At 41.9% G+C, this 27,717-nt stretch overlaps 1 protein-coding gene and 1 long non-coding RNA gene across 11 annotated transcripts in view; both read right to left on the bottom strand.

The window, feature by feature from the left end:
* The window catches only part of Ten-m (Tenascin major), a 99,317-nt gene that overhangs the window by 7,491 nt on the left and 64,109 nt on the right, over positions 1-27,717 (bottom strand). For 7 of the 9 annotated variants that reach the window (XM_064358843.1, XM_064358842.1, XM_064358845.1 and 4 more), the window contains 9 exons: positions 4,334-4,510; positions 3,662-3,943; positions 2,159-3,610; positions 1,660-1,937; positions 1,394-1,610; positions 1,119-1,313; positions 846-1,055; positions 424-759; positions 162-369 (listed from right to left, as the gene is read on the bottom strand). In XM_064358843.1, the coding sequence (XP_064214913.1) occupies positions 162-369; positions 424-759; positions 846-1,055; positions 1,119-1,313; positions 1,394-1,610; positions 1,660-1,937; positions 2,159-3,610; positions 3,662-3,943; positions 4,334-4,510 (3,355 nt within the window). The remainder of the gene's footprint in view (positions 1-161; positions 370-423; positions 760-845; positions 1,056-1,118; positions 1,314-1,393; positions 1,611-1,659; positions 1,938-2,158; positions 3,611-3,661; positions 3,944-4,333; positions 4,511-27,717) is intronic. The other 2 variants (XM_015979043.2, XM_064358849.1) reach the window with 2 other exon arrangements.
* On the bottom strand, positions 8,712-11,221 carry LOC135267106 (uncharacterized). 2 transcript variants are annotated; one of them, XR_010335398.1, is made up of 4 exons: positions 10,830-11,221; positions 10,414-10,589; positions 9,018-10,357; positions 8,712-8,965 (listed from the first exon to the last, which is right to left on the bottom strand). It is a non-coding gene; the product is annotated as an uncharacterized LOC135267106 (long non-coding RNA). The 2 variants fall into 2 exon arrangements; XR_010335397.1 differs by having other exon boundaries at positions 10,414-11,221.

Genomic DNA, 27,717 nt, shown 5'->3' with positions numbered 1-27,717 from the left:
TAAAAGGAAGTGTATGTCACATGGGGCACAACAATGCACTAGAGAAAACTTCTTACATTTAACAAGGGCACATCAAACATGTTATTGAGAAAAACATTGAAAAAACACACCACACTAGCGGTGTATCGAATCGAATAAAAATCACAATAGATTCGACATACCTCTCGTTGAACGTTTCTTGTCGAGCGTAGTTCTGCAAACTACCTTCATCAATCAAAAATTTCATTCTCTCGAAGAACGACGCGGTGATTGCCGGAGGTTGTTTTCTTAGCAAGATGTCGATGGGCTTGGGCGAAGAGACGCACAATTGGCTGCTTGTACACAACCGATTCGAGCAACATTCAGGATCCTCGCAATCTACCAACCCATCTAAGCACAAAATAACACTCATAACTCGTGTAACTTCCCTCAAGTCGTCATTACCTTTATCGTTATCGCGGCTATCGTTACAATTTTGCTCTAGTAAAATACTACAGTCGGGCCCGTCCCACCCGTTATCACACCGACATTCCCACATGGAATCGGTATTGAAACGGCACTGACCATGCGAGGAGCAACTGTTGGGACAACCCTCCATGGTACAGTGCTTGCCGTTCCATCCCGTGACGCAAAGACAAGTCCCGTTTTTGCACTGCCCGTGCTCGTTGCATCTGGGGTCGCACTGCTTCAAATTGCAGAACTCCCCCGACCAGCCTGGGTCGCACTGGCACGAGTCCGACACGCAGTGGCCGTGGTTCCCGCAATCCAGATCGCACAGTTCTGGAGGAATCAATATGGGTTGACTTAATAAAACTTAATAAAAAAAGATAGGGATCGCCAATAAATAAATAAATAACGATGTTTACCTCTGGAGCAGTCCTCGCCGGACCACCTGGGCTCGCAGGTGCACGTTTGCGTGTCCAGATCGAAGGTTCCGTGCCCAGAGCAGTCGGGGAGGCATTGCAGGGCGTCCTTGTCCATTTGGCTGCAGTCCGGTCCCTTCCAGCCCTTTTTGCAGAGACAGGAGCCCTCGACGCAGTAGCCGTGACCGGAACATGTGGGATGCGGACAGTCGACTAGAGAAAAAATGTGTGTGTGAGGGCCTGTAATTACAGTGTCGGTGGTAAAGTCGGGCTTACCTTCCTCGCAAAATTTGCCTTTGTAACCCCTTATGCAATTGCATTTTCCGTTAGCACAGTGGCCGTGGCCATTACAGTCAGGCACTTCGCATTCATCATGCCTTAGTTGACATTCCTTCCCTTTCCAGCCGGGATTGCATTGACATTCACCATTGATGTATTCACCCCGTTGGCTGCAGAGGACGGGGCAAACACCTGATAGAAATACATTCAGTCATGCTAAGCTCGAGCTGTTAGTGGCAGAAAGATCGCGTTCCAAGCACCGATTTACTCACTTTCGCTGCAATCGTCGCCGCCGAAGCCGGGGTTGCACTGGCAGTGGCCCATGAGGCACTCGCCCTTGCCGCTGCAGCCGTTGGGGCAATTGTGGGTCATGTCGTCGGCGACGGCAGCCGTAAAAGTGACTTCTTGCGGGTCGCCATCGTCGTTGTACAACGACAGGAACCAGTGGCCTTGTTCCATGTAATGCGTCACTTCTTTTTTGACCGACGACTGAAAGGGCGCGTCTGTTATTTGGATAATTGAGGGGTTTTCAACTCACGTGTGACGCCCTTGTCGTTCGCGCTTTGAACCCGCTAAGAACTTCGAGTATGTGGTACTGGGTGTGTGTGGGCAGCGCGTTTCTTCGAGCATAAACGCCTATACTTGCCCCTCGAGGTATATTGTAATCGAATCTGACGTAAGCCGCTTCAGATTGATAGAATTGCATGTTCCAGTAACCGTAAGGCGGGATTTCTTTCGAAAGTCTCTGCCCTAATGATATTTGGGAGAACGTAGTCCCGTCCGGGGGGAATGATTGTGCGGGGAATGTGCGAGCACCTATTAATAGTTAAAATTAAGTGTTCACCAAGACCCTTGTTCGAATCTACAGTAAGGGAAGCGGCTGAAGCTCGGAACTGTGTGCACAACTCTATAATTCAAACTTTACAAGCAGCTACACAGGATGGGTGAAAGTAATAACATGCAAAAAATGTTAGGGTGTAGTTCGTTGCGCTTAGCTTGTTAATTCGCTAAGCTTGTATCTTTCGACGCTGCCCTACCTTCGAGTATCAGTATTGTAGGTGGTGGAGGTAATTTGGTGGTAACTTCCGGACAAACACTCGAAGTCCATGTTTCGGAAGTTTCGGTCGTGTCTGTAACACCAGACACCGACGAAGCTTCGCTAGTCGAGAAATCCGGAGAGGAAGTGGCGTTCGAATTGCTCACATCATCTCTGTAGTCGTAATCCGTACTATTAGCATCTGCAAATTCATTTGACGCTTCCATACATGATGGGCAAGAACATTCGCACGCGCCACCCCAAAGCCCGTCGCGTTTCTCATCGGGCGTTTGGGTGGTTCTTTTATCACCCTCTTCTTTTTGAAAGCTGTGTTTAGTGGCTTGGTTAACGCCATCGTCGGTTGGCACGGACACAGACAGCACGTAAACCGATTGAGTGGCATGAGGATTGTTAGAATCAGGATCGGTGGCTATAGTCACGTTTACTAAAACCCTTTTCGAAGTCGAGCCAGTGGAAGCCACCGGAGGCACTTCGATCACTTGTATTTTTGGGTTCGGCGGTAATTCTTTGGCTTCGAATTGTTTAGTCACACTCTGAGGATTAGTTACATTGTGCAAACCATGCAAGAGTAAAGGATCGTTAAAATTTGACGGCTGCTTTAAGGGGAGATCTGCGCCGGGATTCGGTAGCGCGGATAAATTTGATTCAGTCAGTTCCTTCGATTCGCTATTTTTATCTCGCGGGATCGAGTAATTGGTTTTTGATTTCATTGTTGTTGAAAGAGGTTCTTGATTCAATTTAACAATCTCGACTTCATCTTGCCCGTAAGAAAAGATGGGTGCTTTCACGTCATCTGTTGCTTGGTCCTCCACTTCTAGTTTTGTCTCTTCATCCAGAGTCACATCGGAGAAGAACGAGTCTGGATCGTCTTGCAATTGAGACGTTTCCAGAAAACTGTGAGACTCATCTGAGCCATCAAACTGATAATTGTCAGTGGTGGTCGGTAGAACCGTCGTGGTCTTTGAAGAATCGTCAGAATCGTTCGGTACTTCTGGATCTGGAGGAGCTGTGGTCGTGACGTTGTGACCTTTCTGGATTTGTGTGTTTTTGGTTTCATCTGTCGGACTATTAGTAACAGACGAAAGCGGTGTTCCAGTGACATTTGTTGTGTCATGCAAGGATTCGGGGGTACTAGCATGCTCTCTATCTATATCATGCTCGGTGGTACTCAAACTGGGAAAATCGACAGTGGTCGAGTCTGAGGTATTTGACAACACAAAAGCATGCGGTGGGTTATAGACTTGTCTACGTTTTCGCGGATAGACAAGCGCAAGGAAATTACCTCCAGAAGAAGACGTTTTAGGCCTGCTCGAGGTCGACAGGTTAGTCTCAGAAGTCGCAGTTTTGGATGGTGGCACGAATTGTGTGTTTTCGCCGACGAGTACCGAACAGGGTTTGGTGCTTTGATACGACCAGTTCAGGACGCTCGATGCTGGAGATAATGGGATTAGTGGTGTTTTTCAAGGGGTGGATGCGGTCTTACCTGAGATATATGTGAGTGCAGCTGTCAAAACGAGCGACAGCATGATGCACACAATAGCCGCACATTTCCACGTGCATTTCGAAGCTATGCCTTTTCTGAAATGGAACCGGCTAGCTTGGGGAAAATGACTCGAATTGGGGCGGCGTAAATTATTTCGGACGGGTAGGACAGGTACCTGGGCACCATATGGGATGCCGCATCTGTCCGAATTCTTCATATCTTTCGAAGGGCTGCTACAGGACGAGTTCGACTTGTAGTCAATCGTCGAGTTCTTCGGGTGATCTGCATAGAAAAATAATTCCGATGCGCGATTACTGTGATTGCGACTTGTCAGAAAAGTGCAAAGGCCGCAATTACCGCATGGCACGCTATAATTTCGAACGAATTCCCGCAAAGGCGGTTTCAACTCCGACTTATACATTCAAGAATGTTTACTTTTATTCGCAACACACGAAATGTTTATTGTTGCTCAATAAGTTTAGTGTAACAAACGCAGTGTTTTTCGATTTGTAATTGCTTAAACGGCCTCGGGTGACTTCACATTCGTCAACAAACTAAATCAACAAATTAGGGCTGATGCGCCTAAACCGATAGCTTTATTTGCGTTGATAAATTCCACGACACTCACTGACTTGCGGCACTTTTTCGCGAAACAATAAAACAAGAACTCACTCAGCGTTCCTGATGGTATGTACACATTCCCGGAAGGCGTCCGCACGAGACAAGAGGGTTCGAAATCTTGAGTGGGATCGGCTGGTGGAGCCGTGGCTAGGCGCCCATTTAACCGATTCATGGTGGGGTTCCGCGGTGGAACATCTGGTGGACGTGGAGCGCCGTCCAGCAGACAACCTGAAAGAAAATTGGTGGCCGTGATTGGTTTTTTGTTTGCAACAGATGACGGAGTGTGCACGCGGACGGTTGCTCCAAGACTACCACCACCGAGCTCAGGTCAGAACTGATCTTTTAAGGGGATTAAGATAACAATGAGTTGTACTCGAGCACAAGGGAACCCATAAGGCCACTTTAAACATTTGGGACCATTAGTGACGGGCTGGCGTTATTGTCAACTTCTTGAAATTTGACTCGGTTCGGTGAGTCTTGCTCAAAAAGCTTGTTTGCGCTTCGAGCCCGATAGCTGTGTTTTAAACAACAAGCTGGAGTTTATTTAAATTTCAGGCGAGTTTCCGTATTTTAAAATTTATAGATAGACATCTGTATTATTGCAAGAGATAGTGTGGTTTTCCTGTCTTGACAACCTCATTACCATGTAAAAGAAAAACGTATTTTCTATGAAGAAACTTTTATAATGCTAACAGCGGGGTATTTTGCATTTTTATCTACTTTACGTGAGTTCACGTTCAATAAATATTTCATCGTTTAAACATTCCCAATAAATATGAAATATGTTTTCGCCACATTTAGATGGCGATAAGAAAATTTATAAGGCGTATATGACGCCAGATATTGGAAAACTACCAAACATCAATTGCTTTGTTTCACCAGCATGCACAAACATCGGTAGAACATCTTGTAATTTTAAAGCAAAACCACCCCGGAAGAAACCGGCAGGTCATTTCCAATTAAAGTTTCATATCTAAGTACGGAACTTTGTAAACTCGAAATGTGGAACAAACTTTTCAACAATTCTCTTTTTTTGCCTCTCCGACTGGTCTTGCCAAGTTCCTGATTTGAGGAGCAATAATGAGAGACCGAATTTCAATTAAAATCTTTCCCATTCAACACGGCAAACTTTCTAAAGGTACTCTATTAAAATATTCCTCGTCGTTTCTTCAAGAATTCTATTGTTGTTTTAATTAGAGACTTGCATAGGGGATGGAAATCCGAACTAATGAAATTACTATTTCAAACGGCTTGTTCCTCCAACTTTTTAAACTTTCTAGTGCGTCCCCTGCTGCCAAATATACCCAGTCTTCCCATTATCCCATTTTCATCAAACTTTTCTTACACGGAATACTAACTTTGTCAGCAAAAATCTAACCACTCCGTTTTAATTACCTCAAATCCTATCAACGAAACCTAAACAAACTCTAACCACCTTTTTTGTTCCACTATTTTAATATGGAACTCTATCATAAGTAATTATTCTAATAACTCCATCTTAGCATAATTAAATTAAAACCGAAAAAGCGGTAACCACTAAAGACACCGCGGCAACTCTACGTGCAGACCCAAAAACGCGTCTTCTAATTAAATAAGTTTCTGCAAATTTTATACATTTAATTAGTTTAGTTTTATTTTTGTGTGTTGATTTGAGCTGGTGACAGCAGGACCTGTAAGCTGCTAAGATTTATTACAGTTGATCTGCATTATTCAGGCACTAAATTTTGCCAATTTTATGCTACTAGTAAATGATCCTTTTGTTGGCAAAATTATACCATTTCGTCATAAATCTTGTGTTTGGTTTGCGCTGAAGCGCTAGCAGGTAGAGGTTCATTTGGTGCTCGGAAATTCACAAAAGTGCTACGGCCCTATCTAATATTATGATTATTTTTTAAGCTTCCAGCACACCCTCTCATAATCTAGTTGGGTTAATAAAATATCGTTCATTTTAATCTCTCAAAGACGAGTACACGCGAGTAGAGAGCCTTTACATCCGAAATTAAATCCAGGTTTTTACATTGTTGTGATCCATCTGCTTGCTACCTATAAAGGAGCTCCTAAAGAAACATAATACTTAGCTCCAACTTAACAGCACAGCCGTATAATGGAATTTATAAAACCTCTGAGAAACTATGCAGTTTTTACAACAACCATAAATGGTCGAAGAAATTTTGTAATAAATGAGTCGACTAATACCAGGCAGCATTAGTCACCTGTTCCCTTGTAATAGCATGGGCCAGGAAGGAAAGAGGCCATAAATGAGATCCATTAGCCATTAACCCGCCGCGAAGAAAGCAAAAAAAATGCAAATGCATTTCTGTAGTTTACACCGATAGATGATCGGGTATGCTGATCGTTTATAACCAGTAACTTTTCTGTAACTTTATGAGTCTCTAGAGACCATTACGCTTTAGTAGTTTCATCTTGTCTGCATAAAAATAGCTTGGTATCATAATAGATGCATTTTTCATTCGAATGCATTCCAATCCCGGCTTACAATTAACTTAATTGTTTTGTTCACGTGAAAAACCCGTAATAATTTAATTTTTGTCGTAACTGAATTCGAGTGTCGAGTTGATAACGCTGAAATTGAAATAAAATCTCAAATCTGTGTCTGGCAGCGGTTTTATTATTTGAAACGAATAAAAATGTCGACGATAACTAATAAAACCGACCAAACTTTGAGGTATCAGAGAGTTGACAAGAGGAACTGTGTTTATGGGCGTCGTATAACCATCACCATCACAGTGGCAACTTTGTCAGGGTCGTAGAGTTCAAGTTTAATAATAATAATAATGCTAATGATGTGGAGTGACGAGCTACATTTGATAAACTGTGGCAAGTGCTGTGCAAGGGTTGGAAAATAGTCGCGAGGTATGGATTAGGGTTCTGGTGAGGGGGTGATAGCCAAGATGGCGTCTCCGGATGGCCGGAAAGCGGCAGATAGAGACGGCGGAGGTTCGATAAGAAAACTGATAAGAGTGTGATCGGTTGAGAAATATTGCGGAAACGCGCGGACGTCTGTGTGGGACACACGCAACCCGGGCGTACGCAGTCGCAGGGGTTGAACATTACTATCACAAAGGGCAACTGGTCTGGGGCACGCGACACGATCTTTATTATGGAAATGCACGATGTCACATCGAATGCAACGACCTGGATCTGGCAACTCGATACTGGGACGTTCCATCACCCCCGAACTGTCTCAGGTAATCGCCGCAAATAAATAACGCGCCTCATGAATATTTGAAAAGTTTCTGTATTTTTGCCCCAGCACTTTAATTACACATCCCGAGCGGTGGGGAATTTGTAAGGCTTTTGTGTGGCGAGAAGGACTTCCTTTCTTCACACCTTGATTTCTCGAAGAATGCAAAACAGTTTTATTACTTATTCGAGACGTGTCGGTTTTGTTGTTGCCAGATATCAATCTTTAACACGTAATGACTCATCAATCGGCTTGTCAACGAAAAATACGGCATTGTTCTCCGCCAACCTGTTCCAAGAACTTCCAAAATTTGTCATAATTACCAGTCGGAACAATCACGGCATTAATAACGCAACGAAATGAAAATGCGAGACACGCCACTATCGGCTTGAAAAATTAATGCCAGATTCTCCGACGACGCCTTAATTCCGTCTTACAAATTGTTAAGTCGGACTGCTGTTCGAGTAATGTTGCACGCCAGGACGCGGACATCAAATATTTAACCACGTTCAGGAGTAAATCCAGGACGAGTCCGACACTTGCTCAAACAAGGCATTTCTTTGCATAAACCGCCAACGGAGGATTATTGACCTGCAGCATTATTTCATTTCCAACCCCCGGCCTTGGAAACACAAAAATGACATCCGCAAGCATTCTTGTCCCAACGAGAGGACATGAGGGGAATGCAGACATCAGCAACTGATGTGGCTAGCAATTGCACACTAAAAGCGTACGTCAACTTCAAATTTTTGAGGACTGATTATTTGGGGGAATTGGAGAGCCGAGATGGCGAACAAAAGGCATTCACGTGCCCAAAAGAATCGCAATCAGATTAGATCGCTTCTCACGTTAAAAATATGTAAATACGATGCGCATTTTCATGGCTTTTTGCGCCGAGTTGTTTTAAAATTTTGCACTTGTTAACATGAAGTTTAAAGCTAATGCATCATTGTAGAAGCTTTATTAAATTATCCTTATTTTGTTCCAGGTTTAATATTTTAGCCTCGTGCAATATTCAGCCGAGTCAAACCTTTATTAGGTATTTAAATTGTAGTAGTTATTTATTAATAGAGGATTTTTATTAATATTTCACGTAAAATGAATATTCCATGGGCTTGCTGTTACAGCAATTTATTAAACATCTGGCTAAAAAATTGGTGAAATTGTTATTATTTATGATCAAAAACTTATTGGTAACAATTAAAAATAAATGAAAAGAACGAAGAATGCGTTATGAAGTCATAGAGCCTGGAACGGGAGGGAAATAGGAAGTAAAAACGCTCATATTTCTGAAAGTTTATTCAGTAGTAAATTACTCTTTTTATTGGAAGCATTATTTGAACAAGTGCCGATAAAATCATAAGCGGGCACGCATTTTATGCAGTCGGAATCCTCGCGCTTGAAATCTTGGTCATGAAACGGCGATAACACTGTCGTGGTGGTACATATTAATTTGTAATAACAGCTTTCGCCCCTCGCTGTATAAAATTACAAATACTAATTGAATTTTCCCTAATTGGTTGTTATTACAATTTGTCCGCAGCTTAGTCGATATCGTTTGTCTAGTTACGCTTAAAATAAACACGGAAAACGGCGTGCTTGCAGTGCAACTCTTCCAGTGTAGGGGGTGATAATAACAGACTGCAATCGGTTCGTGTTTTGACGGCGGCGTTTCATTATTCACAGCCCTAAGTTGAACTCGCTCGCTTTGAACTCATTGTGAACTTCATTCATCTTGATCAGTTTCCAATCTCGCGTCATCGGCTACGCCCCCGATTTTATATACGGGGGCCTCCGTTCGCTTATGTGTAGTCACACGTTTTCATTTAACAACACCGTAAATTATGCCCAGCTGGCGTCACCGACGACCACGTGAACCATTGTATTCGGCCATAATTGTTACGTGGTCCAGGGACCACCCGCGGCTTGATATAACATGATAGACTCGCGGACATAATGATCGGTTTGGTTGTTTAATCGATTAGATACGTCTCGGTATATTAGAAGCAGCGGGTCGTCGGGTTCCGGGGGCGCAGCTGTGGCGCCGCCACCATTATTAAAAACACCCGGGGGCTCCCGTACATGAACTCCATCTATTTCTAGTTTACTGCACCAGATTGAACGGAATGCGAGTTTTGCCAATTAAGTAGCGCTGGGATCTGAGTGGAACTATGTAACCAACAGCACGGTTTTCCTGACCGGCTCGATTGCTATTGCAACCCATAAATAATGATGGGTTTGAGTGGCCTAAAAAATTCAGACGGTAAACTGTTTTTTACAAGTGCGAGGAAATTTTGAAAAGAAAGGTCGCCATTCCTCGCAGCCATTCGTTTTATTTATGACGTTGCGACGGAGGTGGAACAGTGAAATTGGATTTTTTCGCGTGTCATAATCCTTGCGTCGCAATAAAATTTAAAAGAGATCCTTTTTTATCTAGTCCCGATATTCTATGAATATATTCATCTATTAGCTTAAGCCCCTCGAAAATTGTCACGTCTGATCCGGGATGAAAGTGAAATAAAGCCGAAGCGCCCCTTGTAAAAATTTTAAACAGTGCAAATCTTGAGTGCAAAGATGCCATTAAGTGTTATCTGGTGGATCCCCTGGGAATCGACCTGGTGCGTTAGGGGGATGCTGGCGTACACAAGAGAGGGCTGCGGTTGCAGGAAGTCGCGTATATCGCGAGCTGAGCCCCATCATTGCCGTCGTCATCTTGCGTTGACGTAAATCGGGAAACCTATAAAGTGACACCCTAGAACTATAATTTAGGGTCGCGGGATTTCCCCTTTTCCAATATGCTTTATCGCTCATATTATGCGTTTTTTGGTCCATGAAAAGAAAGCGCGCACATGTGAAGCTGGGACAATAAACTGGAATTAAAAAAGCGCTTTAGTGGATTCGAGTAGAATTATGGACAATACGGCACAATTCGATCGCGTCTTCGGCGTCGGGGGTTGACAAAGGACAGCCTGTGCCGAGGGAGGCCAAAGATATTTGCGGGAATGGTTGATGAGATCACCGAGCAGCGTTTGTGCATTAGTGTGTGGAGCTGCGGTGGCAAAAACCGAGGACTGGACTGGGAAAATGTCTGGATAAAGCCATCTACGAAATACCGAGAGCAATAAGCCCTTGTTTATGGTTTTACCTGTATTCAAATTAAATTTATAAGTGGGATAATTCCCATGCATGTTCGTTGTTTAAGCGGAATAATTGTCAACCACCCAGCACACAAGGACAATTACAAGGGAAATTGTTCAAGTTATTGCAATTTTACAGGAATAGTTTGGTTGCGGCATTGCGACATTATGCAAATACCGCACTCCGTAAAATTATAATTTTTACCAGAATTCCTACGGTGCAAATTGTGCACGATAGTTATGAACTCTTCGCTGCGTTGTTAAAACTTTTTGCTCTCGCTGATCAACAGTGTTGAAAGTACACGCTCGGATACACAAATGAAAAACTATGACATTGCAATTGACATTTACGACTTTCAAGTTTTGTATTTGGGCACCTATTCCATAAACCAGTCGAAAATAAATTGCTCGCTTGTTTCGATTTGAAGTAATCGAATTTGGCGGACGCCCCATCACATCAAATGATTGAAATAACGGTTCGCTGATTGGTCGATCTAACAAATAATCGTGTCCGGTCCTCATTACCCCGTCGATCAATCAGGTAAAGTCACCGACAAGAGTTGCGTGTGATGGGAAAGACAAACATTTGCAACCATGGGCACGATACCAGATTGGATAACAATGTTGTGCATCCACTCAACGAGTGATTCGGCAAACAGTGCATTTGCCAGGCTGTTTGCAGAGAGCTCCATGTATCATGCATGTTTGGCTAGAAAGTCATTGTCATTTCGATATCATCCACCACTGGATCCGCATGCAAACTCCCCTACACCTCTTATAAAAATTCTAACACATTGCTCTTTTTCCTCCCTTGCCGCATCCATATTTTGCCAATCACTAAATCCTGACAACTTGCCTCAAACTCGAGGTGAAAGGAATTACAGCCGAAACCGTGTAATTTTCCCGGAAAACTCGCCTAAAGGACGCAAATCTCAGCGTAGTGAAAACAAAGTTTCAGATAGTATCGGGTAAATTGTGGATAAAAAGCAAGATGTTATCTGGATAATAACCACGTCATGTCGTATAATTACTTTTATACATGACTGGGCACAACAGAATTATTGATTATTTCTTGTCGAGTTCAAGAAGCGAAATCAATTGCTAGTTGGAATCGCAAAATTTCAAACTTGTCCAAATTATTTTTATTTGCTCCACTTGAAATGTAAATGTGTGGGAAATAAAGTCTTTAAAATGTCCTGAAATATCGATCACCACATTACGAATTAAAATGTTCATCGGAAATAGGGTAATTTCCTATGAAACTGGAAATGCTTTTGAATTAAAAATGTGTCAGAAGGGAGTAGAGGTGGGCTCAAAGTGTATTATTTCCTTCAAACGTTAATAGTAATCGTATGGAATTTAGCACATAAATGTGTGTCACGCGATTTCGTTGAAATTGTGAAAATAAATTCGGGTAGGAGAACAAAGAAATTAATTAATTAAAGGACGTGCCTCCCTAAACAACGTCCGATGCAGCCCCTAATAAATAAATGTCATAACCAGGTGAAACTCGAGACAAAGGGATTAAAATTTGAGCAAATCATCAGTTCTAATCCGGAAGATGAGAAAAGGAAAAAATGCGTATTGAAATCCTGTCATTATGTCGGTGCGTGAGACACCTTAAAATTTAATTATTCACAGAGATTAAGGGGAAGGAAAAGCCAATTTAGGCCTCGCCTTTCACCTGAATGCATTTAGTTCACCTTCATTACGGCAAGGGTGTCGTGAATAATAAAGTATGTATCATATCTGAAACGTTAAAGCCTTCGGAGGCCCTCTATCTATCGCCGTTATCTTTTTTGTTTAGCTCCGGAGGTGTAGATCTCGAGTGCAGATATTCCTTTCTTTGGCTTAACTTGTAATTGTGGTGGTGAGGAGTATTGATCATGGCGAGGTCTTTCATCTTTAATTAGGTCTGGGTGAAAGACTTTTTCCTCGGCAGATTTTTCCCGAGATTGAAGTGAATTTGAATTACGCCGTCGTGTATTTTGGTGGAACTCCTCGCGGCGACATTCCACATTCGCATTAATGCCATTTGTTGGAGCAAACTTTTTCACCACACAGGATGCAGATCCCGCATATCGAACACGCTTCAAGAATTTGTTTCAGAAGCGGAAAATCGAAGAAAACTCCGAGTGTTATTAGCCAAGAAGCGAGTCGAGATTATCAGACGCTTATCCCGGCGATGTAAAATGCATGCAACTGCTCTTGAGGGATGCAGGTTGAGCAATCAGTACAGGAAGAGCCAATCTATATGCGAGGGCAACTCTGCTAGCTCGTATAATAACTGCAGAGGATGGAAGGCGGCCGCCGTCGTGCTTCGCCTCTCAGGAGTGCAATCACGGTAGATTAGTTACCGGCACAGCAGAGGTGCCGGAAAGTGCGGGGTAATAAAGCGAAACAGATAATAATAGCGTCGAGATAATGGAAGAACCGGGCGATAATAAAACTCCTGCAGATCGCCGCTAGCTGGCGCCGCACAACTGCCAGGTCACAAGTCCACAGGTGCCCTCCAGCATGCCCAATCCTCGACCTTTCAGACGTTGACAAATGCCCGGCATAAATCCACACACTGAATGATCTAATCAGAGATGGACGTCGCGGCGCCCACCGCCACGCTACACTCCCTATCTGTCTCCATCTAGACGACAAAGACGATATTACGACCATTTGTATCACGAGAAAATTTTGATCGGACTTTTGCGCCAGAAGTTCATTGGGGGCCCTTTCCCCAAAAACAAAAAGTGGCTTTTTCGCACCGATTTTACTTAAAAAAAATAGTTTTGGCCCCTTGGGCCAGCTGCTTGATCCGCCTCTGTGCAAAACTTTGCAATTAAGCAATTTGCAGGCTGGGGGCGAACTTGGCGAAGTAAATAAAAAGAGTTCCCGTAGACAGGTTCTATTTTTTCGAGTGGCATTCTGTTGCCGTAAATATCGGAAAGTAATAAAACATAGCGTCTTCAATGGAAGTGCGTGCTTGGAACGGTCGTATTGATTATGATCTAGTTTTGTGGTTGAGTTGTTCGAGTCTAGACGCCGTTAATGTGAGGAGTTTGCGTAAAGGAGGTCCTGAGAAAAAGCGTCGTGTAATCCGCGTAAAGTTTGTTATTAAATTTTGAAACTAGCATGCACCAACACTCTTGGAATTATTTGGAAGTTGGGCTCACTTCCGCAGCAGCGGGAGCTCACTTCCGTCCCCATCCCGATCTGCAGACGGACTCCGGTGTCGCGCAAAGGACAGATTAATCGGATTTGAAACCATGAAGCCGTGTAAAGGCTGCTCACCGCCCGACTGCATAATTATCTTTCGGCGCTCTCTCAACCCAGAAATTTACATTTTAAGAAGAGGATCACTAATCCGCGTTTATACATGTGACTCGATCAATTCGCGATGACCGAGGCGGGCGTTTTCCAGGAGCACGGGACATATTTACCAACAAAAGCGGCCTTTTATGGCGAGATGAATTATTCACGGCGCTGCGATCTCGCGTTCCTTTTCATCCAGCCTCATCACTTTGCGCTATAATCTCTTAAAACTCGGCGCGGTGGTGGATATTCTATCCGCGTTTTCTTCCTCCACCATTCCGCACAATAAACACGTCATTAAAACTCATTTTACTGGGTCGCGTCGTTCCAAATCCTCCGCTAAACCCCTCAGATTCAACCCGCTATTCTTAATAAATATACGGAAAACCCCACGAAGGTGACAAACATTCGGGCAGATTAAATCCATGTATTGAAATATTTTTGGTTAATGAAAATAATTATTTTTAATTAGAATTTATTATTGGTAGAACCCGAGGCGGAAAAATGTGGAACGTATTTTTATCTTTGTCATTTTCTGGATCAAAAAATTCACTAGGTCCTAGGCTATAATAGTAGTGAAGTTTGGGTCGATGGCTGAACTTGACCAAATCGACTTTGGCACGTTCGTTCCTTTAAACTGGGAATGTTTTCGTTTTTGAGTCCGCTCAAGTGGAGAGAGTGATGATGAGAAAAGCGCGCGAATAAGAGCAAAAATGGATTTGGCAAAAGTAGGGCTGAAGCCCTTGAGAAACGTCGCCAATGGAAACTCAAATATTGTCTCACGTATTCGTCGGTATATATTGATTGCTCTGCGCAAATCCCGTGGATTTAAAGAGTTCTTTATTTAAAATTATCGAGCTGAGTTTACGGAGAATTCGTTACATTCAGCCGATGGAGAGTATGAAATATCAAAGGATTTTGTAATCGAAATGATCCCCATTATCTAACGGAAAATTTATTTTCTACTTTGAGGCAAAGGAATTCATAATCCTTTCCGTCGCAAATTACTCTTAATGCCAAACTGGCGATATTCCGTCTCAATTTAACGAGCTCAGAAGGAGGTCCTGCGACTTCCCCCTCATTCGCATCGTAATTATCAACTTTTCTCCGCGACACGGCCAAGTGGTTAATTTTTGATCGTTTTCAATCATTGTTGATCGATGTCGGGGTAAAAATAGTACACGTCCTTGCCTCGTCCGTTTGTGACGCAATCTTAATTAAAAATTAAACAAGTAAAAACCCTGTTGAAAATTTTACTGTTCCCTTTATTACGGGATGAAAAATGAGTGGTATCTTCATCTTAACGCCGGAAAAGGGTATCAAAAAGGCAATAACCTTGCGATTTTCGTAAAACGGGTGTTTATGCACGAAGTTCGTTAAAAATTCATTGGTTCTGATCACGGAATTTTTCCGACTCTTTCATCGCATAACAATAGAGTTAAATCCGACTGGAAAACGGCTTTCAGTTTCACTATAAAAGGAAACCGTAATATTATAATCCCATAAAGGCACAAAAGTTGGACCGTCCCATCCCACACGACCCCATCAACTTTATCGACTACCTGTCGCAAGTTCTGATATGCAAAAGTCCATTTCATGCGAATGACGTCAGGAATGGTAGAAACATGCCTCGTGTCCATTTACCAGAGTCCGGAATCAGATCAAGCGACTTAACCTTTCCAAGTTTTATTTAGAATTCCACCCTTGATATAGTCTTAATGCCTTGCATGCAGCACGCATAAACTCGTGCAAATCTCCGTATAAACTCGCATTAATTCCTGACTTTACAAATAGCTGGGCAGTGGGCATGAAAGACGATGGTGTGATGATGCAAAAACGTCGCCGGGATTGCAGGGAATTAACGGAGCTCCAGGTTATTTATGGCGACTACTCGAAGCGGCGTCTTTGTATAGTGGACGCCTGCATCGGCCAGATAACAGATGCCATCGCTGTAATGAACCCTCGAGATGGGCTATACGGACCGCATTCTTGTCCTCGTAGTCGACATCAGCAGCTAACAAAAACGGCCAAGTGTCCTTCAAACGCGAATTCTAAAACACACCTACCTTTGAGAACTTAATCACAATTCCGCCCCAGTTTTAATTAAGACGCCGCAAAAACTCAGGCCAGGAGACAAACGCCATCAGGACACGCATTATTAATTTCATCGCGAAAAAGGACCATTCGCTTGCAATTTATTAAGCAATTAAAGATAACAGCCGTGCTATTTGCTCAGCTGTAATTTATCATAAAATTTCCACGAGCTCTGTCAATGGGGCCTATATACACCAAAGACCAAGAATCTCCGACTCATTTCAAAGTTAATTAGGCAAAACTTCGAACATTTGATAATTTGCTATGCTCGGCGAGAGGGTAAGCGATAAAATTCCCCATTCTCTCAAGCACGAAGCGAAAGTTTCAACCGCAATTTGCGTAGCTACCACTTCGAAATTTGTTTATAACTTTTCGGCATAAATTAAATCAAAAAATCGCAGCGATCTGATCCAAATCCTGGCCGATGCAGGACTGACGGCCGCTCACCCCAATCCATAGTAATTAGGGAATCGAAAACTGATTATATAAGGCTTGGATCAGCCTTGTTAAAGTTACAAATGCAGATGGGGTGAACTGACTGCCTTTGTCAGTTGCACTTCCCTTTTAGTTTAATCGGATAGCTGCCCCGTCAAAGCTATTCATTCGATTCTTATCGCCGTAGTTATATCTGCCAGACGAACCGATGTGTTTTCTAAAGCTTATAATCTAATAATATGGAGTCGGCTGTTCGATAAATACCAACAAAAATATAATACGCCGGGGAGATACGATTCAAAAATACAGCCAACACGTTTTCCCACAACTAAATTAAAAAGACACCCCTCTCAATCGTGACTAATTTGACTCGCAGATTTAAATTTGGAGCAGAAGGAAAGTTGGAATTTTCGAAACGTGCCAGATCGATCCATTCCGAAGTCCCTCCTAAAAGGAGGATGCTTATTATGGCTACGTTTGGAACATCCACTCCCAGCGAGTTTTTCCTTGATAAAGTGTGAAAGTGTATTAAGTAGAGCCGTTGCTGCAGTTCTAAATCTTTTATTGGAATATTGCGGTCGTTATTAGACGACGGAATAAACCACTCGCATTTCCAAAAGCGCCGAGCAAATGGGTGAATATTTAATATAAAGCAAACGCCGTCGTTTGCAGAGGGAAATGTGACCACATCCGTAATAAGTTCAGAGCTGGGGAAGTGGGAATCACGTTAAACCTAGACACACACTCGCACAGCCGCCCTTAACGAAATCAGGCTTTCCTTCGAGCTAATAAAATGTCTATGTTTGTTGCAATTTGAATGTCAACAGCAGTTGAAGAAAACACCTACATTTCTAGCGTATGAAGCCAGGCGAAGCGCGAAATTTTAACAGGCTTTCGTTGTTGGTTGCAATCACGGGAAACGGAAAGAAAGCGATTGTGGGTGGCAGGGAGGCGCTCATTAAGATGCGAAAGGAAATGAAAATGTGGATTATGTTCAGACTTCCAGATCTTCGTTAATGTTACATTCGAGGAGTCAATTGGCTGTGATGCACTAATTGGACCCTTGACGTGCACGAACTTGTGCTCTACGCCAATTATAATGTTGTGCTAGGAAAAATTAATTCTAGGCGAGATGTTTGAGTATGAAAATAATTATTTCGGGGACGTTCCAGGCCAAATATTTGACTCGAATTAGGAGAGATCTGGCCCTGACGTGTTTCTTTGTCAGATTGCGCCGGAAGATGGTCTGGAGACAAATAAACTGGTCCGCGAATATTACACTTTGAAAATAAGGTAATTTCGCGAAATTAAATAGAAGAAACTGACGGGCGAAGCGTGGAAAAAGGCTGAGTCAAACGCAATAATTCTCTGAAATATAAAATAATCCCAGATTGGAACGGTACAATAAAAATGCACGTTTCGCGAAAATTCTCCCCAAAACATGATGCAGCGAATTTCATCGTCTTAATTACCATTTTAATGCTGTAATATTTCAGAGGCAGAAGTAGGAGAAATTTATTGCATTAGCGCAACTTTTAATAATGTTAATCGGTTACGTGCCGCTATGAATTTTCATCAATAATAGCATGAATAAATTCGGTTTGGAGCAAATTTTCGGGATTTTGGGTTTAGTGTAATTATAGGCAGGTGTTGCCTGGGGCCGAAAAATCGAAACAGGGGAAATATCTGGGAAAAGCGAGGTTTTGTTAGGAGGTCGGTATGGATTTTCACTTAAACGACGACAGAGACAGCTGGTAATTTTGCAAATTAGGAAATCTGCGGCATGTTTATTACTTGGTGGTGGAGATATGAGTGAGGAAACGCATAATCCATCATGTGCCGTCTATTTCGTATCCTCGGGTCGAAGTAATCCTCGAGTTCCATTCACACCGCTCCAAGGGTACATTTTTCACCGCGTCCACATCATTTTCTGATAAGGATTTTGCATACGGGGAGTTCCCAGGTCGTGATATTATTGGAGTTCTGACTGGATTTTAATCCCTAGCGACCGGAAAAGCCATAAATACATATAAATGGGGCATAAATTCCGTCTCCTGTAAAGTACACGTTGCCGCGACTCTAAATACGACAGCTTATGGATATGTCATGTTGGCAAAGACAAGACATGTGGATATAAAACGTGAGTTCTTGATAACACGCCCGCAAGCACTGCTCCCTAACTGGGTCAATACATAATGGAGATATCCTCATACACTCCGTTATTTCCGCCTTTTATTTATTTTTATGGGACTTATTCCCGTGGAAATTGCTTTCTTTCTCTAATTTTGCCCTCTTATCAGAGCCAGGCAATCGCTCGACCATTTTGGACGGCGTCCCATGCCCTTTATAGGCACAGGATCATGGCCCGGCAGTCTGGCCTATTCAATTACGTCGCAGCAAGGGTCTGATTCATGACAGAGAAGAAAGCACCAGATCGAAGCGATCGATCCTCGCACGTGCCGACATCCGAATTTAATTCAGCTCGAAAATCCCCGACAACTAGCCAACACTAACAATCATTTCCCTTTCACCACGCAGGGATGAACTCGTTTTTTACTTTATTAATCCATTTCGGAACTCTAAACAGTTTGCCGAAAGTTTCAGCTTGTGCCTTAATGGAATCGTGTTTACTTTCATATCAAATGCTGATGTAGCGGTTCTCTAGACTCAAACGGATCTGGGAAGGCATCTTACATGGGCAACCCTTTCCAACCGCGAACACATTTAATTTACCGAATAAACTTGCTCAAACTTCGAGCTGCCACTAGCACTGCATTCCAAGAGATCCGCCAAAAAACGCCAAAATCAAAGCAAAACTGACTCAATTAATGCGCAACTTTGCACACAAGGCCCAAATTTACCGCAAATTCCCAACAAATTCTGCGCTAGATACAACAATAATCTTGTGCACACTCGCGAATTCATCAATTACTATGGAACCTTTTGCATTATTTCTTCAAATAATTGCTGCTGCCACCATTTATTTCGCGGTGGGCGCTCAAGGAAGTGGCAGTGAAGGAGAAATATGGGGGCACATCCGGATAACAACGTGTTTATAGATTGCCGCGGTATCTCGAGCGGATTTGTCCTGGTAAAAATTGGAAATACTGTTAAATTTTATCGGATAGATGAGGCTGGCAGCGGCAATAAATCAGCGAGCTGAAAAAAGGGACAAAAAGATCGATCTCGTCGTTTGTAGTACTTTTTTCCTATTGTGTTTGGTTTAAGCCTGTATATTTGCAATGATAAGGGCTGGAGTGTGCTCGCCGCGGGTGTCGATTTGCGACACATTGACGTGACAGATGGGTCACGTGTCACGCGCATTGCACTAACAGAATCAGAAGTTAACGGTCCACTAGTTTAATTTCATTAAAAAGTTACCCATAACTAGCCTGAGCTAATTAAAAAATCTGTTTGTTGCGAAGCATCCCGGCTACAAATTAACGAAATGTAATTAAAAACTGGTGATGTGTGGAATTAAAACGCCGCCGCTAAAAGTGTTGTGCAAAAAATCCGCAACTAAGTTACATATTTGCAAAAGGACGGCACTTTATGGGTGACGAACAGCGCGAACTAGCCTCCAGCCAACGCAAAGCCACAACACCAAAATCAAGTCCTATTTATTAATCAGACGAAAAAAATAGTCAGTGAATGGGTCTGGGGATTCGGGTGCGAATTGAAAGAAATGGTGGCTGGTGTGAGCACGGTCGGTTTGCGTCAATACGTGTGATTGATTCGCGTATGTTGGTCTGAGTGTTGCAAAAAGTGGCTTTGAGGTAGTTTTCACCCCGACAGTTATAACGAGGCCAGGTCTCCAGGCACGGGCGGTAGCACGCTCGGTTTATCAAAAGCTTCTTCTTTGACGACGTTAGGCGACGGAGACGTCTAAGCATGTGGAAATAACGCCGATATGGTGAAGTGAGCGGCGCGATGGCAAACGAACAGCCTCTTGTGCGCGTTGCCGTCCTGTTCCATATGAATTTAATCCGTTTATACGAGAATTTAATTACGAGATTCACGGGGACGCAACAGCTGCAAGAAATATTATCATCAAAACGAAAACGGAAAGGTAGAGAAAGATTTTCTAAACAACAAAGGCGGGAATAATCGCGACAAATTTAATTAGAAACGCGCACCGGCGTCGCTACAGTAATTATTATTATTTCTGTTTAGACGGTTCAATGAAATTACAACAGCGAAAGCTGCGAAATGTCTTTTTGTAAATATATGGAGCAAACGGCATTTGCACCAATCGATACCATGCCGAGCGCATAGCCGGCAGACACGAGCCGAATGGAATAGTGGACTTCCTCTTTTTGCCATGGACAGAAATATTAAAATGCGAGCAAGAATGTCATTCTGTACAACAAAAGAGCTATAATATAGTTATCCTCGCAATAATAAATGTACGTCTCAATTTCAAACGAACATTTTATCCCATCTACCTACACTAATTAACAATGACACAATTCTGCTACTTAATCTTAAAACAGCTCGAAATTGTTATCGCACAAGCGTCTAGACATTGGCTTCCTATTTTGTCAACCTGCTTTGTACACTATTATGTTCCGCGATATTCTGTTACAATAGGTTTTAAACATCCTCTGGTTCTCTTAGCACAAACTATTATTCACAATAAAATCCGATAACACATCGTTACATTACTCTGTTTCAGGAGGATCGTTATTTCAGTTTAAATGAAATGGACGTTTCAAGTAGTAAAAGGACTTTTACCATTTGTCCTAACCATTACGTTGATACACTCAATCGTTAAATAAAATCTGAGTGTCTAGAATTAAAAGGAGTGGTCTTATCAAATACCCCACATAACGATTTGTCTAATAGCGGTTTCAGCTCATAAAAGTTGTGATTTACTAGATAATGCTCTCTAATTTATTACATAACTACAGAAATACGTCCTCATTAGCAAGAAACTAAAACGATATTTTGTCATGGGATTGAATAGCTTTCGTCGTTTGTAATTTTTAATCACAACACAAATACTGTCATGGAAGTAGAAATTGTATTGTATAAATATTTCTCTGCAAATACAAATTTAGCGCAAGTCTATCGTCAAAAAGTCTCATCAATCATCTGAATTCATTGCTTTTTCTGGCGCAATTTGCATTTAGTAATATTAGTCCCGAATTGCGCTCGTGCGATGCCAATCTTCCATACGTGAATAAATTCAGTGGGGGCTTTGAGTCGGGGGTGTCAATGTATTTCGGCTTTAAGTAGCAATAAGGTGAGTCAGGGGTGGTATGAATTACATTGTTTACGCAGGGTGGGCTAATGAAAGCGTAACATTATTCAAGTTGTTTGCGTAGAGCCCCGAAAATTTTTTCGGTAATTTCGTTGAGTAGTAAAGCTTGCACTTGAGCGATAACGATTCCGCAACATAAGGTAATCTCCCTTATTATAAATCATCGCAACGTAACAAAAGCGCCAGGTTACGTTAATGGCAGAGTGGAGTTTTGGGTAATTTATTAGCAGTTAATTTTAAGGAGTGTTCAATTTTACGAGCATAGTTCTCGACAGGCAGAGCAATCGTGCAGTCCGCAGCCGTATTTACTGCCGGGCTTGGTGTACAACTTTCCACACCCATCACACATTGCCCTTATTTAGCGTAATTAAACGCTAATTGAGGCATCTTGCGGTCGCCGCCGTTTTTACTCCATTTATGGGGCGGTGGAGCCACAAGTGGCCGCCGTAATCCGGCGATAATTTCATCGTTAATCCAAAAACTGTCCCATTTAATTAACATAAACACGTCGCTCTGATTTGACAACGCGTTATCCCCAAGCGCCGTCAATTACCACGACGTGTGCATGTTTGATTCGTGGACATGAAAATTAGAGGGGGCTTTAGAGGTAATGAACGGCTGCACCAGGCACGATCTTTCAAATGCACTTGACCGGCTTTCAGGGAAGCCCATTTGACTCGATTAACTCGCCCCGATAATATTGGCATACATGGGCGATTAATAAAACCCGGATTTCCGGGCGCAAAAAACCTAAAAAGCCGTGTTTAGGTTTCATTGTTCACTTACAACGGTGAAGCCTTGCGGAAAAAAATCCACTTAGAATGTGGATGATTTGCCACGAACAACTTGGTCTTATTTCATTAAAAGCTTTTATTTAACTTGCTTTGTTGTCTGTCTGTCTGTTTCATATTTTTGGAGCCAAATTTGAAGGGGTTGCCGTTGTCCCAATGAATTGAAATTTTGCATACTTACGTAATCTGCGTGACAATGCAATTCTGTATAGTTAATTACCCCATTAAGGGGTTAAATGGGGTTTCGAAGTAGATACCAACATTAACGGTATGCTGGTCATTGAGAAATAATCATTTTCATTACGTTTCGTTACAAACAAATGTCGCTATTTTTTTAATTCATTTATTTTGGACGATAGAGTGTAGACACAGAACAGAGATTAGGATGTGCTTTCAATCACATGCCACTGAACAAGTTTGCACAAACCAGCAAAATAATGGTGTTACAATAATAGGTCGAGAAAAAGACGTTTAGAATGAGTAAAGACTAAAAAGCAATAAATAAAAAAAATAAAAGAATATTTTTTTAGAAAAAAGCCTTTATTTAAATGTTTTTCTATCATAGGAGAATATTTTTGCTAACAAATTAGGATTTTAGAATTCATAAAAGCTTTGAGCTTTTTGAGTTGCTACTCATTTTATGTCTCAATTCGTATCCAAATTAATAAGCGCGCATCCGCCAAACCTTGATTGGGTCTCCCACCTGCAATTAGCATAAGCACGTCTGATCTGGCATCTCTTCGTCGTGCGTCAATTAAGAGAACGTGTGCGACGTTGCGTGTTCCCCGTTTGATTCGTGGACTTCAATTCAACATGAAAACCAAAGGGGGCTTCTGGGGTGAACGGCAGCAGCATACGGAATCGGGGCAGTTAACAACCAAAGGTAAGCCATCGGTATTGGTCTCACGTTCTTCGGTCCGCGGGCTAACGGCGCGTGTAACTCTGCGGCATGACCGAAATCGGTCTGGAAAACACCAGGGGCAAAGCCAAATATACGACTCGGAACAGTGCGGATACAGAGGCACCACCACTTTAAATTACTTGCCGAGCTCACGGTTTAATCGATCTGAATGCGATTTTTCCTTTTATCGCCTAATTGGGCCGGATTTGCCCTCATTATTGTTGATTATTTCAGACAAAAATTAGCTTCGATTATTATACTAAATTTCAATCAGGTATAATGGGGGCTGGATCTATTATCCGTGAACAAGTAAAATATAAACAATAACGGCCAAATAATACGGACGCTAATCTCATTACAAATACATTTATGCGGATTTTAACAACTTGCTTCTCTGCTAATATTTCATACGGGAGGAATAATACCACTGAATGCATTAATGCGTTTTAGAGATGATTGATTTGGTATTCCTACACACACGTTATTTGCTTCTAACACTGTTAGCTACCACAGCCGGCCTTTTTGTGCAGACACCTGTTTATTTAAATACTTCCACTTATTCCACTTCTATGTTAGCTTTTTTTCCTATTGTTCTATTGTTTTGTCATCAATATTAATTTAGCTACGATTAGATTATCATTACAATTTTTATAAAGAGTTTAAATAGCCAGCAGTGTTAATCGAAGCTTTATTTTAAAGTAATTTTTGTATGAATTAATTATATCATCTTCGATACCGATACAGAGTAATGACAATACTTACGTGTAGAATGACGTTTGATTTCATTCTTTTTTACCATAATATCAATAAAATACTCCCTCGTTAGCCATTGGTTCTCAGAAATACAACGTTTGTCCGGTAAGAGATAATAAACCTCCCAATAATATAAATACAATAGTTTTCATAGAATTTATTGTAGTAATGAGATCAAACAAGTGCTTTGATTTCGAATAATATTTTCAAGAACCTTTGAAACGAGCTTGCAAGTCACATAACAATGCCCCTTTTGTTCGTACAAAACAGAAGTATGATACATTTTCCAAGTTTCTGAATATAAATAGGTCCCGTAAATATATTCTAGGAATCGAATTTTGAAAATGATTGCTGCCTCAACATAGTTTAAATTATTTCTGGCGTATGCATGTATTTTAATAATTCAGTGGATCCATGGAACAGGATATAATATTATGGAAAATACAAATTTGTTATTGAAGCGGCTATTAGTCCATGATTTATGGCAAAGTTGTAAAATATCAACATACTGGTTGTGCTCGGAGTTGCTTCCATATAGAGCAAATGTATAATTCTGTTAAATTTAACATTTATTCAGAGAATAGAGGCTTTGTGTCACGCGTGATTAAACTCCTTTTGTAGGAGATTTTTTCTTTGATACATCTAGAGTTTACTTGTATCAATACTTTGTTTACCTCGTTTAACTTTTATTCAGCGGATCCCCTCGTGTTTATTGACACGTCTTTGAAATGCACCTTTTCGTTGCATTCCATTTGAATAAAAAGGATATATCTATATGTTGACCCTTTTCCGTTTCCCCGTTCTGTTTGGGTATATCATTATTTTGGCTCGGCCGCAAAAAAGTGTTTGTTTTCTTTTCCGGTTGACTTTTTATTGGATAAATTTGGTATTAGTTAGGGTGGCGACTGGCGAGTTGGAGTAAACTTTGATGTATGGAAGTATAGATCAGAATTTGGAATTAATTTGTCGACGTGCGTTGAAATTTAGTGCCGGATCGATGAACATCTGTTGTAATTAGGAGCGTTTACCTCTGCGGCAATTAATCCGTAAGTCGTAAGGTCTATCGAATTTTTGCCCGAGCTGTTCGTGAAAATTCCCTGTTTGAAGTTGAAAAAGTTGCACGGTGACCGGCGACAATCTGCCCGCATGGATTCCTCTTCGCTCGGAAACCTGCACGCCCCAGCGCGTTCCCAATTTCGACGCAAACTGAATTTAAGAACTAAGTTTCTTTCTTTCAGCCGTCCGACTGTGCAGATAAAAGATGAAAGTGAAGGAGGGGACGGCCGAAGGAGATTGAACCGGGACGGATCGACTTTGATTATAGGAGCCGTTCGAGGCGATTATCTCCTTTGGAAGCTGCATCATTATTCGTTAAGTTTCGAATATACACCGGAGTTGATCGAATAAGACAAAACCGGAAACGTATTCGATTGTGAAACTGGAAAAGGTGACTCCAAAGCAAATCTTAAATCGGGCGTGCTTTTCCCCGGAGATTCGTATGCTGACGAGGAACGCACAGAGGCACACTCCACCGCACAAACATCCAACTCGTGCAAGAAACGATTGTGCAAATCAACGACAACGCCCGGAAACGACGAATACAGAGAACAACTCTGACAGATGTGACGGAATCGCGGCTCGATATTGCCCCGGATCAGGGGGTAATGGGATATTGGGCTGTCTGGCCTGCCGACCGGAGCTATGACTTATCCCAAACACTCCCCGGAGAATCCGGATAACGATCACCGATAATGGCGGCCTGCAGATGCAACCAGATCCCATCTCACTACCGCCACGTCAAATACTACTTTTTTCATATCGCTCATCTCTCCTGCTTACGATCCACGCATTCGGCAGGGATTAGCCACAACATTTTTTTTCTATTTTTTACACATTGTATTACTGTTTATTATCTTCAGTGGAGACAAATAAAGAAAAGATATTCACAGTGCAATATAATTTTATTTCGGTGTCCAGCCTAATCCAAAATCCAGTTCATTAATGTAATTAATAATTATGAACAAATGTAAATTTTTACGATTGTTTTAATTATTAGTTTATCCAAATGCCAATTTGAAAAGCGTCAATTAAATCTAGTCGCAAAAATAGTTCGTAATTGGTTTTGACATTGATATGAATCAGTATAAACAAATCATTAACCATTTTAAATAAAACCAAGTGAAACCAACAAAAGAACATATATTTCGCAAAATACAGTAATGTGTATAATTGTATGAGGAAAAGGATTTCGCCCAAATGGTTAGTTGTCTAGGAAAGCATCTTTTCCGGGCGCTGTTTCGAATTTCCGGGCGTGAACGTATCCAGGAATTGATCTAGTGCTGTTGTCAGTTTTATTTCATTCGGAATTCGGGTTTTGCCGCACGTTCGGTCATAATCGCGAATTTGTGTTTGGGTCGGCAATATGGTGCTTGATTTACGAGTGCGGTAATGTCCCGGATGAATCCGGGCAGGTATAGAGCACGGCCCAGCCGTCTTAATTCAGCAAAGTTGATGAATTCGTCTTTTTCTTGACTTCAAACGAATCCGGTCTATTGGTGTTTAGTGAGGCTTCCTGCAAAGCGCTCTTCCTCTCCGCTCAATCAAGCAACCGATATTAATCGACATTTTTCAAAGATAAGTCAGTCTTTTCACTAGCTGGAAAGTACTGATTAAATTCGTCATTTTTCCCAAGGATTAGAGGAGTAATCAGACGGGATCGTTCAATACCGCCGTTCCTGATACAACCCCCAGAAGGACGGTGTTTATGACCCCCAATAAAGGGGTTGTGAGCCACCGGCGGAGTCCACTGATAATTCCGCGGCTTATACGTTAAATATGTACGCCGCTGGGCACAATGGACTAAAAATTATACCCCGATAGAGGTAGACACACTCCCCTTGTAATTACATAAAACCGGGCACATTTAAATTAGAATAGACCATTACAGATACGAGATACGGGCCCTTGTAATTGTTAAAACTCACTGCTAAGTGAATTTTTGCTGGTTTATCCAGATAAAGCTGGCGTAAGCATTAATCTCTACAGGGTGACTCACGCCACAATACGTGATGCAAATTCGAAACGAGGCGGAAACGATTTTTTCAAACAAATTGTAAACTACTAAAATATGGATATTTATTTTCGTTATTTTTGGACTTGTGTTGCGGGCGTTGTGTAAAGTGAAAATATTTTTTGTGTGTGAGTGATGTTAATTTGTCATCTTAGGAAAAGCTCAAGAACTGAAAGCCATTTTTGGGGCTTTAGGAAATGTGACCGGAGCTGCTCAAGTGAGCGCGAGTCTAACTAATCCTCTTATTGCTACATTTCTCGGTCTGTTTGCTGAGATGTTGCGGCACACCAGAAAAGATGTGTTATTTATCCCACACGCGAATAAAATAAAACGAAATGGGTAGCGTCTGCTTTTGTTCGCCATCATGAAACTAACCTGACAACAGCACTGACGCAATTTTTGTAATACGCCCATTTATATGCAAATTACGAAATCCCGACCCAAATGAAAAAAGGACGCAGAAGCATAATTAAAATTATC

Source organism: Tribolium castaneum, chromosome 9 (genome assembly GCF_031307605.1).
Source record: "Tribolium castaneum strain GA2 chromosome 9, icTriCast1.1, whole genome shotgun sequence".
Lineage (NCBI taxonomy): Eukaryota > Metazoa > Arthropoda > Insecta > Coleoptera > Tenebrionidae > Tribolium > Tribolium castaneum.
Note: the sequence above shows the minus strand (reverse complement) of the source record. Positions and strands in the feature narration are given on the sequence as shown.